The 16,781-nt window shown below is 46.7% G+C and overlaps 1 protein-coding gene across 3 annotated transcripts in view; it reads left to right on the plus strand.

Annotated features, from left to right (window-relative positions):
* The first annotated feature begins 575 nt into the window (after positions 1–575).
* kremen1 (kringle containing transmembrane protein 1) overlaps positions 576–16,781 on the plus strand; it is a 49,654-nt gene continuing 33,448 nt past the window's right edge. For 2 of the 3 annotated variants that reach the window (XM_079269863.1, XM_079269864.1), the window contains exon 1: positions 15,672–16,051. In XM_079269863.1, the coding sequence (XP_079125989.1) occupies positions 15,880–16,051 (172 nt within the window). In that variant the 5' untranslated portion in view covers positions 15,672–15,879. Of the gene's footprint in view, positions 883–15,671; positions 16,052–16,781 lie in introns of those variants that run through there. The other variant, XM_079269865.1, reaches the window with a different exon arrangement.

Consider the following 16,781-nt stretch of genomic DNA (forward strand, 5'->3'; position numbering starts at 1 on the left):
AATGTGATTTCCGGAGCTTCCTTACGTGCCTCTTCTATGTTTGTGAGGCATGACTGCGGACTCGGCCTGCAGATGTGCTCAGCTTGTCAGTCTTGACAGATTTTGTGCCTAAACTAAACATTTGGACATCAACATACGTAAATCATAATTGCATACCAAAAAAATATTGAGATATAAGCATATGTTATAGATTTCTACCAACTACGGGATGTATTGTGCGTCACTGGTACTGCATAGCATGTCAGTGGACTGATCTGATCTCCTGCAGCATCACTTCTACACCTTTAATGTAGAGACTTAATAGGAAATGCACGATGGTGTGGTGCTTACAGTTAGTTGTTAACAGTGGAATAGGTTTGGAATGATATTCCAAAATCAGTTTATACTTTATTAACCTGCTGTTCATCGCACCGCTGAGTCCAGCCTCCAACCCCAGCAGCGCCACCCACCCTCCCTCCCTCCCTCCCTCCCTCCTCCCTCCCTCCTCCCTCCCTCCTCCTCCTCCGTTCTTTCCGCTGCTTCCCCAGCGCTGCAGGTTGAATCTATTGCCCCTATTTCCTGTCACATGGGTTGGAAATAGGATCCCTGCTTTCTACTATCTGTTCCCGTCTTTGTGGTGTCAGTGTAGTAGTGGCTGTAGGACCTGCCTTGAAGTTCAGGGACTTTTAACGCCGACTGAAGAGCGACTCCTGCACAGACCCGGACAGTCAGTCCGTCAGTCAGTCAGTCAGCTCGCCGGTCTGCGCATCCGTCCGCCTGGCTGCACTTCACCTGAGCGCCAGCTCAGACTCTTTAATCACACGATGGATTCCTGGACAGTCACGTCTGCTCTTCTCCTCGCTGGGGCTATTTCTTCTGCGGCTTTTAGTGTTTTCGACACCGGTAAGTAAAAACTTTTCCGCTCGCCTTTTCTGTGGATGCATTCCGACGAATATCTGCGTGGTCGAAAGCGTCTCCAAAGTTGCTCTTTTGCGCACCGGACAGGCTGTTATCCTGTCAGAAATTGTGCAACACACACGTGAGAGTTCGTTGATTTTAATGTTAAAGTTATGTAAATTAAGCATGTTTCAATTTGGAATGGAACATGTCACATAACTTCATTTCCAGTTCATCGTCTTGGTCCAAATCCCACCACGACACTATTTCCCAAACGACACGATGTCTTTACTTGGTGGTGTTTACAGAGGGCGGCCAAAAAAAAATGGGGGGAGAAATTGTTTGGCTGTTATGTAAGTGAGGTAATGTGAGCGGAGTGACTGCTCCGATAAGATTACAGTTCCAGTGTTACCTCCACACCTACAGGGTGTAAACACTTGTGTTCCAAACTGCATCCAACGGTGTCCTCAGACCTGTAGAGTCCCCGTGACACAAAATAGACCAAACAGGGCTCCAAGTAAATCTGGAAAGAGCTCCAAAAACATCTGGAACCGATGTAGTGTTGTTCTGAAGGCTGCGTTTTTTGATATAATCAGATATGCGACGGCAGCTTTTACGCACCGGACTCTCCAGCACGCTCCGCGCTTCTCTTCCCGGTGTGTTTACCTGTTCTGCATCAGCTGCCGATCGTTTACACAGCAGTCCTTTTGATTGGTCCCATTTTCATCAGCCATGGCAGAACATCTTTACGATGTTTTTGCCTATCACAGTGGACTGCACTGCATTACTGGCTATTGTCTTTTAATGGAAGTACAGACCCCCCCCCCCCCCCCTCCCAGAAATAATGAACTCCGCACCCTCAGCTCAGTCATCTGATACCATCCCTTTAATTTACCCTCAAATTCAGAGTAATACGCAGGGATATGTGCGCGTCTATCTGCAGAACTTCAAAGTCACAGCCGGATCCCCATTCTTAAATATTTAGTTTGAATGTGCAGATCTAATAACGGTGACCACACAAACCGAGCTTCTGCTTGCTGTAATTTGTGCCGCTTTTCATGTCGAAGCAGCAAATCCTCATGCTTTCCTTTTTAATTTTTTTGTCTCTTAATTATACCCTTGGATTTCAAATTAGAGGGTCCACCATCTGGGCCAGTGCGTAAGTACTCCCATGTGTACCTATGTATTAACAAAGTATTTAAAGCAATGGTGTTCCCCCGCATAACACTGGGGAGAAAAAAAAGAGGCCCAACTTATGTTTTAGTTTAACAGCTGTGCCATATTTACTGTACAGTAAAACAATAATTTCATGCTTCTAAAAAAAGTCAGTCTCTTGTAAATGCAAAGACTGTTTGATGCTCTCCTTGCTCTGTTTTCCCCTAATATGTTTGCACTGTGCGGGTCAAACTGAATGTGAAACCTAACACCTGAAGTAAGCCCGCTCCCCACTTTTATAATGTTTTTACTTTATGATTTCATGACACAAGTTTACGATTCTTAAGCCATAACTCAGTTCCACGAGATATTGCTGCCAGTGCATTTTCTGGCACTCCTCTAGTGCCGGTTGCCCCTCACCCAACAATACCTAAAGGACACATCCTTAAACCCTTCTAGTCAACGTTCGTTCAGCTATTGTTTCTTATAATCACCGATTTATTTTCTAAATGTCTGGAGCTACGATGGAGTTTAAAAGCAGAACACTTTTAGTCTCAGAATCAAAGAGTCGGGGCTTCTTGCCAGACGTGTAGTTCTGTGCTCATGTTCAACAGGAGAGACCCAATCAGAGGAGATTAAAGTTCACGGTTGATTGGTGAGAGGGGAAACAGATGATGCAGGTGGAGGGAACGTGGACGAACTGAAACACACGGCGCTGCAGAAAAACTCCTCCATCTGTAGGACGAGTTGAATCATGCACCGCGTCATTCTTGCGGCTTAGCGTCGTCCAGATACATTTTATGAATGTGAACTCTCGTCAGAAGAATCCCGGGCATGTGAAAAATATGAATTCTTAAACATTTGCCTTCAACAGCTTAGTTACTGCTCGGCAGAAAAGCCAGCGCGCTGTTGCTTCTGTGACTTGTGTCTAAAAATCATTACACTGGAGTGCTTTCGCTGTCCTGGTGGAATTGTAGCAGCGCATCAAGCCGGAGTGTATTAACAGCAAAGGTGCTTTTCATCTCGCGCTGAGTGATACCGGTGCGTACACACACACACACACACACACACAAAGAGGAAAAGAGTGAAAATGTAGTGGGTTAGAGATGTGTTGGTTGTAGCTGGAGCAACTAAGTGCCTTAATGGGCTCTTCTTCCACGCTCCCAGCATAGAGCGCTGGCTAACACCGACTCGTGTCTTTAATGTGTGCGGTTTCCCCTTCTCCTGAACTCGGAGGCTTTTTAAAGAAACCCATCCAGACTCCCGCACGCTCACTTTGTCTGACTGCGGCCCACCGTTGCTCACTTCGGCAGCTGCTTAGACCCTTCACACTGACGTTCACACAAGTGGAAGCCGAATCCTGTCAGAGCTGTCAAGATGAGGCGTAATTGAGTTGCTTTGTAAGCCGGTAATGATGTAGCTGACGGTGTTGTTGCCGTGAAGAAGCTCGAGCTGGTTAATCAGCGGGGGACTTGTTTTGTGTTTGATGTTCCATGGTGTCCGAGACCGGCCTCACTGGCAGGTTGACAATTGGGGCCGGTGGTGAGAGTCCCAGAGTGCCCCAGCATGTCTTTACTTCATGTTAACGATGCATCGTCTTATTCAGGTTGACGCAGCCTTTTTCTGGAAGCCGTGACGTGTCGCTGTAAGGTCAGCAACCATTGATCAGTCTGATCCCACGTGTCGCGGTCGTGAATAATAGCAAGATGAATCCGGTGGAGCACCAGACTTTCTTTCCATTACCTTTTAAAGGACAAGTGTTAGCTTTGGTTGTGTCGAGCTGAGGCTTGAAACGTGCACGCTGTGACATTTCGGCAACGTGGAATGCACTCTCATGATCACAGAAGACAGAGCTGTCAGAAATAAGTCCAAATGAAGAAAAACATCAGGTGAACATCAGTTGAACATCAGGCTGCGCTCGACCGACTGCATCTTGCACTGATCGGAAGAGGCAAGACGTGCCTTATGGGCTTTCTTTTCATCTGCTGTTTGCCAAGTCTCTCTCTACTTAACTAGACATGCATGAAATAACTTGTAAGGCCACAGTGGGAGGATGTGCAAAGGCTGCACTCTGTGCAGTGAGGTGTCTCATCAAAACCAACTTTCCACAGGTAAATCAGCTCGATTAATTCCAGACCAGATTTTTAAGCTTTTTACTCTCATTCAACACCGGTAACTCTTGTTTGTTGCTTGAACCACTGCAGCCACCAAATAGAGTGATGCGGGGTTGAATGAGAGCGCGTGTTGTGATTTATTCTTTAGCATATACCGGTAAGCTGCTGCACAAACTGGCAATCCTCTGTTTTATCTGGCAACCCCGCTCTCTTTCCTGCTCCCTGTCTGATCGCTGTCCAGCAGGGCTTGATGTTGGCCTGGACTCTGTGAGAATCGGCGCACTCGGCCGCAGACGGTACCGGGAGTCGCTGTGCGGCGCAGTAGGTTTGAAGCGCCGCACGACCTCCTGAACAGCTCACGCAGAGGTTTGGATTGTAGTTTTTGATGCTGGCAACAGTCGTGCGGCTTCTGTGTTCACTAGTTGACGTGTGATTGACAGGAGTCTACAGTACATGAGTTCTTATTTTCAGATGTTGGCCTTAACGTCAAGTCAGAGTTCGGTGTGTGTGTGTGTGTGTGCTTACCTGCTTACCTGTCTGGGAAAAGGATGCCAGAAGCTTTTCAGCGTTCCCATGTAGGGATTATTTTGGTGTGTGTATTTCTGCTTCTGTACGTTTACTGTACCTTTAAAACAACAAACCTTTGACATTTTGCCTTTTAAAAATTGCTGATTTACTTTATGACACATGAGTAATCAATGAATCTGCTATTAAGTTTCTGAGTGAAGGTTCAAGTGTGAGGCAGCTGTTGCCATCTGGAGCGTGAATAAACATTCCTGCTTTTGATTTTTAAGGGGCCTCATCAAGTGCCAAGCTAAGAGGTCTCCCTCATCCCACATACACACAAACAGCTGTCTGTCCAACACACTACTCTCCCTCACACAGCCAATCACCATATGTGTCTCGACTTAATCATCTCTCACCTTGTAAAAGTAGTCCATACAGTGCAGTTTATTACTGGCTGCCATCGACCCCTGAGACAGAGGGATCTTTGTGAGTGTGTGTGTGAGAGAGGTGCTGCGAATCGTCTGTCTCAGAAGATAATAACAGACCATCTTCAGCCGCGATCTGAGGAAACACGAGCTTGTGTTGGCAGAGGTGATCAGGAGCTTTGGTTTGAGGGGAGACAGCGGGTTCTTAAATGGTTTAACATAAGGGCTTTCGGTGTGCGAGTGAACCCTCTCCGCTCAGCGTGGGGAACAGAGGGCATTATGGGAAGAAGGCGCATGGGGTCCGGGTCTCAGATGTGGGCCGTGCGGTCCCTTCAGCTTTTCCGGTTCAGAGATGGAGATGGAAACCTCTTCCCCTCCTCCTGGTGAGCTTCTGTGCTGCAGACACAAGTTTCGTCAAACCGCTGGAGGTATATTGGTGTGTGTGTGTGTGTGTGTGTGGGCGTGCTGCGCTAACCAAGTAACTATGATAATAAGTCAGATGCCAAGAGAACCGATACTTTGCTACGAAGTGAAAGCCAAAATTCAGAAAACGTGATGATACTTGTTTTTCTACAGTACTGCAGGTACTCGGGATCAGGGCGCCACCTCGTCCTGGGGACGATCAACATTTCCAGGATAATGCTACATTGTAAACAACACATCTGTGTTGAACTTGGCAGGGGGAGAGCTACTTAACGCTAGCTGCGGGCAGCACAGTCCTGCTTGGCTAAATCATGGAGCTAACTGCGAATGTACGGAGGTCACATTGAGTTACATTATGGTGCGTTCAAGCCCTATTCGGTAAAAATGAGTATTGGAAGAAGTTAAATGACATTATCATACAATTGTAACATTTCGTTTTTGGCGAGAAACCTGAGGCAGATTATCGGGGATCAAAAATACGTCTGCAAAAAACTGTTTTTAGTATATGTTGACTAAATTAGAATATGTTGACGTACATATACTCCGTGGTATCGAATTGGGTATCGAGAATCGTGGAATTTCACTGGTGTAGCGACTACATTTCTGGTATTGTGACATCCCTCGAGTCAGGATGTGACTTTGTGTCGAGGACATTTTTGTAAAGTAGGTTGACTTTGGTCCTGACTTCTTCCTGGGTTTAGGTTTATGTTGAATTCAGACTCAGGTCTGTAGAGTTAGGTTTTAATTTAGGATTCAATGTTCACAGTAATTCAAGAGGCAGCACGGGGAAAGCGTTTGTAAACTACAATCAACCTTATTTTATAACTTATTTTATAACAATGAAATAAAATAAATAAGCATTCACACAACAACCGTAAAGGTTAATCTGCTTATGATAAAAAATATTGATTTGCCTGCACTTCTGTCCACTTGGGTGAGTAACTATTGTATTAGAAAGGCTGACATTTTAGTAATATCCTAGCGTTAGACAGTTAAAGACATGATAGTGTTTTTCAGTTGGCTTGCAGAGGGATACATTTTTTTTTAAAGAGTAAGAGGAAACATCAGTTTTGTAGCTGTTCTCTTCTTCTGACTTTTGAGATGTAAGTCCCTTGCCTTTCATTCAAGGCCACGCAAAGTGTCTGCATCAATCACAGGAGCACAGAACAATCTACCGGGGACACATGGTTGCTTTTACTGCCTATTGTCTCATCGCTCACTGTAATCATGACAAGGTTGACAACAGTCGACAACAGTTTTCATTTTTGGTAAGAAGCACTCTTAACGAGTTACATTTCTCAGTAGGTAACGCTGCAAAGTAACAAGTTACTTTAAAAAGTGATGTTACCCAACCCTGCTGCTGAGACAGATGTTTGACAGAGAATGTATTGCAGTTATTTTGACAATTGAGTCATTATTCTATCAAGCAAACATGGGAGTTCCAGCCTCTCTGCTTGTTTATATCGTTATAAATTAAATATCTTTAGGATTGTTGGTTGGACAAAACAAGCAAATGCAGGTGACTATTTTTCAGGAATAACAGGCCAGCAAGAAGCTCTTCGTCTGAGCATCACCCAATAGTGTTGTGCATGTGTATGGTACGTCATTGACAAGAAGGTCGATTATAAACTAAGCCGTAGCTGATTATACAAACCTCCAGGTCTAGCGCTCCAGTGGCAGTAACACCAGCTCACAGTAGCTCGTGATGGATGCGGAGACAGAGAGAGTTCCACTCATTGAGAAACCAGACATAGAGGGTAGAAAGTCTGAAATGAGAGAAAATAGAGCGGAGCATTTCCCTTTTTTTTTTTTGCATCCCAACACTCATGGTACTCCACATGTTTTGACTTGTGAGGACAGGCCAAAGTTTTTGAAGAATTCCCTCATTTACTTGGCCGAAAGTAAAGTTGCATCTGGCTCACAGTTGGCCGCAGAAGAAGAGAAGAAAAAAAAAGAAGCTCCAGGTCAGAAATGTGTGCTTCTGTGTCAAGCTGGTGCCCATTTACTTCCTGATGACCTCAGGGTGGTGCCCTGCGAGGGTCAAGTTGCGGGCAACGCCCTTGTTCTTCCATGCCAAGGGATCGGACCGCCCACAAAACCACCAACCACTAAGACGGAGAAACAGACCCAGTTATTATAAACACAATCGTGCTTATTATCGTGCCACTGGGATTCACGTCCTGTTGTGTTCAAAGGCTTACATTCGTTTTATCAAAGTGCCTCTCTCTCTCTGTCCTGCCCGGCTCTCCCCGTGTCTCCGTTTGAACTTCCGCTGAGTGCAACTCTGTCATTTTTTCTCTCTCTCACCTTGTGCAAATCGACACCTGCTCAGGCTGTTGTATCGGGCGTCGCCAGTTCCAGCTTCAGGATCTATGGTGGCGGAATGGGTTGCACCCCTCAGAGGTGACGGGGCGTGACGGAGGCGAAAGCTGCAGTGCGGCGTGAGAAACAGGAACCCCCAAACGAAGTGTTGCGAGGTTGAGCGTGTCACTCCGGTCCCTGATCCACGGAGGCGGTCCCGTGTGACAACATGGAATTAAGCTGTCAAAGCCGCTGCTGGCTGTACACAACTGTCAGGCTCGAAAGAGATAAACAATGTTGAGGTGAGAGAGTGCGCTCATGTGGCCAGAATGGTGGTTTGTGAGGTTTTGCTGCTCAAAGGTCAGTCAAGACCAGTCACAGTATTTTTTGTGAATGAGCGGTGACTTGTTGGTTTTGGATGAAGCAATGTAACCTCTTCTCCTATTCTTCCACGACTCCTTTCATCTCAAGTTTTCTCCCTCCCTCTGTTTTGCAACCGATTCACCTCTCTCTTCCCTTTCCCTCGTTTGCACATTTTAATACCATTATGTATGAGCTGTGTTCCCTGGCCTCTCCGTGCACCTTGGCATTTGCGTATGCATGAGGAAACCCACTCCGCTCAATGCCAGATGACATTCTCTCTCAGCTTTGCTGGTGCTCTCTGCAGCAGTCTCAGCCCATCAACTGGAACACACTCTCCAGGGCGAGGGGTAAATCAAATAGTGAGAGAACAGTAATGAAATACCACAGAGCCTCATGTTCTTCTATGAATTCTATTAACTCTCAGACAAACAATGGTTGTCATTATCAAAACTCAATTTAATTCACGGAGAATGGAATTTTAAAGGTTTTAAGGCCCCGGGCAGGAAGTGGCTGATGCGTGAAAACATTACATGAATTGTAACTTTCGTCCTCAACGCTGGAGTTGTATGCTAACGTGAAATCCAAATAGAGCGTTATCAGCTCTGGGCGTGTTGATAAAAGGAAGCGCAACTTTGCTATTTCCTAACACCGCTAATAGGTTTCTGCATTTGAAGGAGACTGGAAAAAACGATTAGACTTTGGTTTGATTTGTTTTGGTACAAGCTCAAACCCTTTCTTCCTTCCTGTCTCTGTATTTCTCTTTTTGAACATGCTATTAATAACGCTTTAGACATAGTATGATCAAGGCAAATTAGCTGTTATTCTTCCTTTGATTCAAACGTGTAACATGTTCCAAACATCTCGCCAGTGATTGGTTGGGTGTTTTTGCAAGAATCTCCACAGACTGAGTTTCAAAGCAACCATGTATTTTTGTTGTGTCACATTCAATTCTGAGTTTTGAGAAGCGTAACCAAGAACATAACGGGAGGATATTGAATTGCTACTGTGTGGGACATGACCTGTCCGGCGAACCTAAAGTTCTTTTTATACTGCAGTTGTGCTTGGGCCGGGGCCACTTAGGTCTGTGCTCTACTGCGGTAGAGTAATGGCAACCACTTTAAATAAATGGAGAGTCATTTTGCTGCTGAGCCCCGGGGTCTGGTTTGTGTCCAGCTGCAGCAGTTTGTGGCCGAAGAGGCAAATTGTCGCCTTTCCTCCTTGCGGGAAACGCCCACAGACGGCACTGATTTGACATGGCAGAGCAAGTGGACACGGCTAAGTGGACGGAGCAAACATTTGGACAAGTGAAGGGTGCCGACGTAGCTAAGTGGACAGCAAACAACGGATCAAAGCCAGTAGCGGGCAGAGCTAAGAAGCCGTGACTAGGAAATGTGCAGTGGGTCAGAGCGCAAGCACATGTTTCAGTGTGGTCGTTTTTGAAAGAATATGGAAATAAACATCCATTAAATTGAGATACCACGGCGACAGGTAACTGGGCTTAAACTGTTCTCGGACCCTACTTTACAGACACCAACATCTTAGTCAACCGCTTTTCACAAACAGCCATTGTCCCTCAAGCTACGGAGCCAGTGATATCCCCTTGCAATGCGAGGCCCTTTGAAAGAGGCTTGAACTCAAAAGGGGTGAAACCCGAGTTGCCAAGAGGCCCCGATTTAGTTGTCTGTCCTGCGTCGAAGGTGAATACAGCTCCCCAAGGTGAACACAAAAAGGGCTGGGTCTGCGGCAGCCTACGTGGCACCAGCCCACGACCAACGGCAACCGAGGGGTGGTCACACTCGGCCGGTGCCGTGAAACAGAATCTGCCGGCCCTCAATGGATCCTCCGTAATGGATCCCCTTCTCAGGGAGGCCGGTGGGATGCCCCCCTGTCTTTTACCAGAGCCATCTGGTTCCCAGTACTCCTGCTCTTCCCACAGCCCTCACAAGCCACAGTGAAAAAGGATCGCTTTCACAATCAAGATCAGGAACTGGAGACGTGGCTGGTTTAAAAGGGTCTGAATGTTGGTCCCCTCCGCGGCGGCCTATTGTGCCGTTGTTATTGTGTCCTTTGAGGTGCACTCTGTTGCGGTTTGTCTGACAACCTTTTGTGATTTGATACAGTGGAAATGCATGCTCTGTTCATGCTCTGACCAGGTCAGTCACATACGATAATTCAAAAGTAAAGATTTGAACATGAGATGTGCATTTGGTGATAGTGATTGCTGATTGTTATAAAGCCGACAACAGTCACAAGGTGTTTCGGCGTAGCCAGAGATTAAGGCAAAATGTCTAAATGCAGAGGAGATTTTTTTCCACAGCGTACAATAATTTTAAAATCTAAAAAACTCCAAACAAGCCAAGGAATGCTGAGGGAACAGACCAATGTCTCCAGCCATAATTTACAAGGTTATACAAAACAAACACGCTGGTGCCTTGTTCTTTATTTTGATGGGTTTGCCACGCTCTCCAAGCAAGCACGCTGGAGATTCATCAGATGCAGATTGGAGCATGTTTGCGCTCCACACACTGGGCCGGTTCCTCCAGCACTGCAAAATAAAAAAGTTAAGTTAACCGCAGCATTCAATATTCATCCGTCAACTGTTCTTACCATTGGTCTGCTTTAGTTACATTGAATCACAACACATGGCTCTGAGCCTCACTCCCACATGCCACACATGTTCTCATTCCCCAAATGATACTATTATGGTGTCACGTATGACAGCTGTCAGGAAATCTGCACAACAGGAAATAACTAATCAAAACTGGAGAGCAACATCTGAAAAACTCTTCCAAACAGCAGCAAAGGTGAAACAAGGAAGTGTTTGAAAGTTCCTCTAAAAGGATTTACCTTCAGCACCATGAACATGAACATGGTGTAGTGGAAGGTTAACTGAATGTTTATATCCTCAAAACTAAACCAAACTACCATCTGCAAAAGCACTTCGAATATCAGATCTGTTTAATCTCTCCTGCTGCTTTACACAATGGCCTCATCTTCTCTTGCCTCGAGTCATGTCTTGTTTTAATTATGATATCTGTTAAGAATCAACAAGAAAATAAGCTGAACTTTTGATCTGGTGCAGCAGTGTGCTTTTTGTTGTTGTTTGCATTAGCAGGGCAGGTCGCATCGCTCCCTCCCCCCTCCACCCGAGGCCTTTATTTATCCAAGTCAGACCTCATCTTCCACCGCTGCCAAGAGATGGAGGTGGTGTGTGTGTGTGTGTGTGTGTGTGTGTGTGTGTGTGTGTGTGTGTGTGTGTGTGCTGTAATGGTTGCACTCAATTCCCTTGCAACAGCACTGACAGAGCTTCAGCCCAAACCACATATAATTTGCATTCCTCAGATAGCAGCTAACCTGAGCACAAACAGGACGATCGAAAGCAGGTGTGTTTGAGCGCCAACCTTTTCTTTCATGGTTCGGCGTTCTTTGAGTTGCTATCTGGCTGGTGTGTTGGAGCTGAAAGGGGCTTAACATGCGGGGCGAAGGGCCCACTCATGGATCAGAGGTCCATCATTGTGCACGAATCAAAAAGGCTATCGTCGGAGTCGGAGAAACGTGAAAAGCATCCTACGAGAGATCGGACGCGAGGGCGGCCGAAGCCGTACTCGCCGCACGGATTACACAATGTTGAGTACTGCCTTTACGAGGCTGGCCCATTGTAAGGAGAGGAATTAGGGAATTGACAGACATGTGCATTCAAACACACACACATGCACTCAGTGGGCAATTTCTACATTGAGGGGGGTGAGAATGGCATCGCCACAATGCCACTGGCCCTACCACTGAGGGAACAAAGGGGCCTGTGTGCATGTTTATGTGGGTGTCCTCCTTTCCCTCCACATCGCACCCATCTTAAAATACTGCGGCTGCTCCACTGATGAAAATTGCTCCCTTTCATTCTCACTGTAAGTGCATCTGGGGGGGGGAGCTGGAATGATGCGGGTAGGAGTGCAGATTAACTCATGTTTTGTCACTGCATGCGTTTATCGGGGCATCTGATGGTGCAAGTTGACTGAGAGATCATTTTACCATCCATTTACAGGCAAAAACAAACAAAGGAGCGCAAGCTTAAAACACCATCATGCTAGGAGCGCACGGCCATTAGCAACAGTGAGCCGTCATGACTTGTATCACAAGCCGTAGATCCTCTGGTTATCAAAGGCTGCATGCGATGAGGAACCCACATGGGGTTGTGTTATTTTCTCCATTATTTTTCTGCGTCGGTTGTTTGGTCGCCTCTGAAAGGCCCCAGCGCACAGCTGTGCCGCAGAGCTCCTCTGCGATGAGATTCGTACCTTCATGCTCGGACGGACCACTGGTGTTGGAGACGCTAACTCTGTGTTTGCTGTTAATTTTACAAGCGTTGGTCTTTGTGTGCCTCGTCTATAACATGAGGAAATTTATAACAAAACAGTGTTCACTTCGCTGCCGCTACGAACAAGAGCGAGAAAATTAGAGCCTGGGTTAACAATCTGTGGGATCATAAAAATAATAATAAAAACGGTCTTTGTCCCACCCTGACTCACTCTGTGTTTCTCTCTTCCTTCTTTTCTGCTTAATTCTGCTTCCCCGGCCACCTCTGCTGCCTTCAGTCTTAATGCTCTAAATTGCAGTTTGATTTAATGTAGGATGGATCGATCGCAGACACACTAATTGTTCGCCTTTCTAAAAGCTCTGAACCGAACACCCTCAGCCCGTGCTTCTATATAGTTCCTGCTTTCACCTGGCTGCGAAAGTCTTGTTTGCTCTGGTGTCAGAATTGGATTGGTGCCGGTTTGTTTAACCCTGTAACCCCTGTCGTCTTATCGTCTGGCGAGGCGTGTGATCGCGTGGATGTGTTGGTGTGTTCGAAACTACAGGAAAGAAAATCAAGGACAGCATTAGAGGTGAAGAAGCTTTTGATCATGTTTGGAAATACGGCCACTTTCTTTCCCGCAGATGTGGATTATGACTTGAGGAAATGGTGAGGAGTTGCCAGAGGGAGGTAATTGAACGTGACACCTCGTCCGCCCTCATGTCAGGTTGGCTGGCCGGTCTCGGATGTCCATATTCTGACTGCGGTTTTTTTCTTCCCAGGGTTTCAGGAAGTCCCTGAATGTCCTTTACGTCATTGTCTGCAGCCCATCAGTCACTCCCTGAACGTCTGCCAACTAAAACTCAAAATTGTCCCTGCTCGTTCCATCGCGGTCCACTCACAGAGCCAACCCGTGGTCAGTCCTTGCTGTGTTCTGTCAGAGGTCCCGGCCACTACGGGAAATCCTACAAAGGTGGATGTCTTATCTGATTCTGCATATCTGCTGATTGATTTTTCTAAATCCTTCCAGACATAACCCTTAGATTTAGGACCAGAGAGCAGCTTGCGGCCAAAAAAACTTTAAAGCTTTCCATTTTTTTGCGACATGCAACTTCAAACGGAGTTTTTTTGTTTTTGTGGCAGTGCGTTTAGCCCACCACTGGCTCCAGCAGATTAGACTCTTTCCATGATGGAGCTAAATAATAGGGGCCGCACTAGAACTAGATGGGGCCATGTTTTATAGGTGCTACCCAGCAACTTTGGCAGGGAGTCCTGTGGGTCTGTGGCTACTGTGGTAGTGAACTCAGGAGGTGGTGCAGCGGAGGGTTTTTGCAGAGGAAGAATGGCGGTGTTGGAGGCTATTTTGGGACTGAACGAGGTCTTGGTTTAAGGCCTAGTTATCTGGGGCTACAACGACAAAAGCATCACATGAAAAGAAGGACTGTAAAACCCCATTGAGAAGTCAGCGTCTGCAGATTTAACAAGTTAGAGGAATCTGTTCTCAACACTTGAGAGGCACTATTGCTTTCTGTTTGCACTTCCATTAACCCTCTTGCATGAGGGCACTTTTAAAAAACCTGATACTGGAGCAGAAAGATCAGAAAAGCAGGGAGGCGAAGTGTGGCCCAGTAACTGCCGAGTGTCCCCTCTGAGAATTCACCGACTTCTCCTCAGCAACATCCGACTTCATTAAAAGAGCCTCACTGAATCTGTGACTATCTGTCCAACCTGGACACCAAATGGGAAACAGTAATCCTCTGAAGTCTGATGCGGTTTTGATGTGGAATTGGATGCTGCCGGGGAAAAGGGGAACCAGACTTGTGTTGCAGCCAGCTGTGCCCCCCACCACTAGAAAAGAAAACTGTAACCCGCTGCATCTGGCCTGGTGTGGCCTGGCCCTGGCTGTGTTCGTACTACACTGACGTTAATGAGCCCCACAACAGTAATGGCTACCAGGACACAGTGGAGGGGGAAACATATTGTGGCAGGTTGTGCATTAATAATCTGGAGTTTCTGTCATCTTTGTTTGTAGACGTTGGAAGTTCTCTGAATACTCAATGTGCAGCCTCCACTTTCTGGTGGTGTTGGTGCCTTTTTCTTCTCCACAACTCTGTACCTGCATGTTTCTGTCATCGACTCTTTCTGTGTCATTTTATCATCGTGGAAATGTTGCTCACGCTCTAAGCCTGTTTTTCTGTCCCGAGAGCTCCAAGCATATAATAAAGATGGAAGGAAGTTCTTTATGTCAGCCCTCGGTGAGGAAGCAGTCGTCTGTAATTATCGCTGCTTTTCATCCCTCGTAGCGACAAATAAGTGCTCTTGTGTGACCCGGCAACGCGTCACAGAGAAACCATTTGTTTGTAAGCTTGTTTGTTTGTGTGCTTGAGATCACATGACCAAAGCCCCGTACTTCTCTCTCTCGCTCTCTTCCCCCCCCCCTCGTTTTTCGGAGCATCAAGTGCATTTGAAGTTGCAATGTGGAAGTCATTAGCCACAAATCCCAACCAATATAATAACAGGGCGATTAGCTCTTTCCCAGTGATCCTCGGCTGTTTCCCTTTTTTCTTCTTCTTCTCTCGTCGCCGGGGTGGTGCAGTAATCTGTGAGCGCAGGGCTTGGTCAAGGGCGAGTCCTCTTCTTCCATTTCCCGGACTTTTTCTATTTGTAGATCTGCATGTATTTTATAGGAGCCCACCCCTCCACCCCCCCCCCCCCCCCTCGCTCCGTCTTTCATGCGGTGGTGGTTCTGTTTCCCATCACGGCCTCTGATGAAACCACAAGAAAGCCAAGGCCCATGTGACGAGAGCGCAACAGTTGCTTGGTGACAAGGAAAGGGGTGTGACGTGGGGAGTGGTCCTGGAGTGGTGACGGTCCAATCAGCAGATGAGCTCTTCCTTTCCTCCAAGACAAGGATGAAATGCTCACGTCCACACCGCTCCAAAGTAAAATTGTCCTTTTCCCTTTAGCTTGATAGATGTGTGGTCGTCCGCAGGACTCTTAAAAGGACCATTCATCTTTAACGACGGCCTCACTTATCTCTGAGTCCTTTGCAGATCTGCTGCTTCCCATCCCCACCGCAAGCAAATGGTGCCTTGAAACCACCTGGAACACCCGCCTCCCCATCTCCCTCCCGGTGGCAAAAAGCGCTGCCATATTTACCATCTCGTCCTGGAAAGCTAACTTGGCCGCAGAAGGGCGGGACGGTTGCCAGCAGCAGCTCGTTCCAAGCGGACCATGTGCAGACGAGCTCTGCTTCATCCTGAAACTCCAGAGGAAAGTTTCCTGAAGGAGGAGGGGAGACATTTACAAAGTCATTTGGCTCTTTCTTTCTTTTTTGATACAGAGCAGCCAAGTTCAGTCATTTTAATTCCTGCTTTTTTTTCCGAGGAGAAGATATTTGAAGGACGTGAACTCATTCGGGATGCAGCCGGCTGCCCCGTCACTGCCTGATGGTGTCCTCTGTGACTGGGGCAGTAACAGTCGTGATTGCTTTTGGGGAGCAGTGACTCATGATTGTGCTTGTACCGCTGCCAAACGCTCAATAGCTGTGTTTCCTTCACTTTCTTTCTCATGCCGTGGCAGCCAGAAAAATAGTAAATGCAATAAAAATGCATCATATCTCTTCTGTAAATATCATATTAAACAATGCATATCCATATGCCTTCATTCTTGACCTATACCAGGGTAGCGTACATTAATGTTGATATCAGAACAGCCGCTTATCTCCAAAGTCTTCTTCAGGTTGAACACTGGTCCATGCTGATCACCTGCATTCTTTGCACAAGCAACAATTGAGACCTTCTCAAAGTGCCTTATTCAACACACCTCGCCTGCCCTCTGTGTGTGTAAGCCCAAAAACGAAAGCGTCCTCCACCACTCTCATCGCTTTCCTCGTGTAAGGGCAGCAAACGCACTGTTGTAGCACCATTAGGCTGTTTTTCTAATTTCATGGAGTTCGGCCTCAGACACTCTGAACTGGATTTACGATCCGGTGGTTGATATCCTTGCATACCGAGGTGGTATTAATTCACTAAGGGAGCAATTTAGAGACGACAGAGTGGCATCGTGACAGCAGGAACCCGACACCCTGCAGCTCCTTGCTGCTGTTGAACTCCCGTCAGCCAGGCGATGGATGGCTGACAAGCTTGACTGAACAACAAAGCCGAAACAACTTTCATTAAAAGCAACTTTGGCTGACACACTGAGAACAGCTGGGGCCTTTGATTGACTCTAAAATGAAGTGCAGTACTTTTACGGGGGCTGCAGGAGACTGGAATGCGTGTTTGCGTGCAAGCTAACTGCTGTAGATATTGCAAAGCTATA

Source organism: Melanostigma gelatinosum, assembly GCF_949748355.1.
Source record: "Melanostigma gelatinosum genome assembly, chromosome: 6".
Taxonomy (NCBI): Eukaryota; Metazoa; Chordata; class Actinopteri; order Perciformes; family Zoarcidae; genus Melanostigma; species Melanostigma gelatinosum.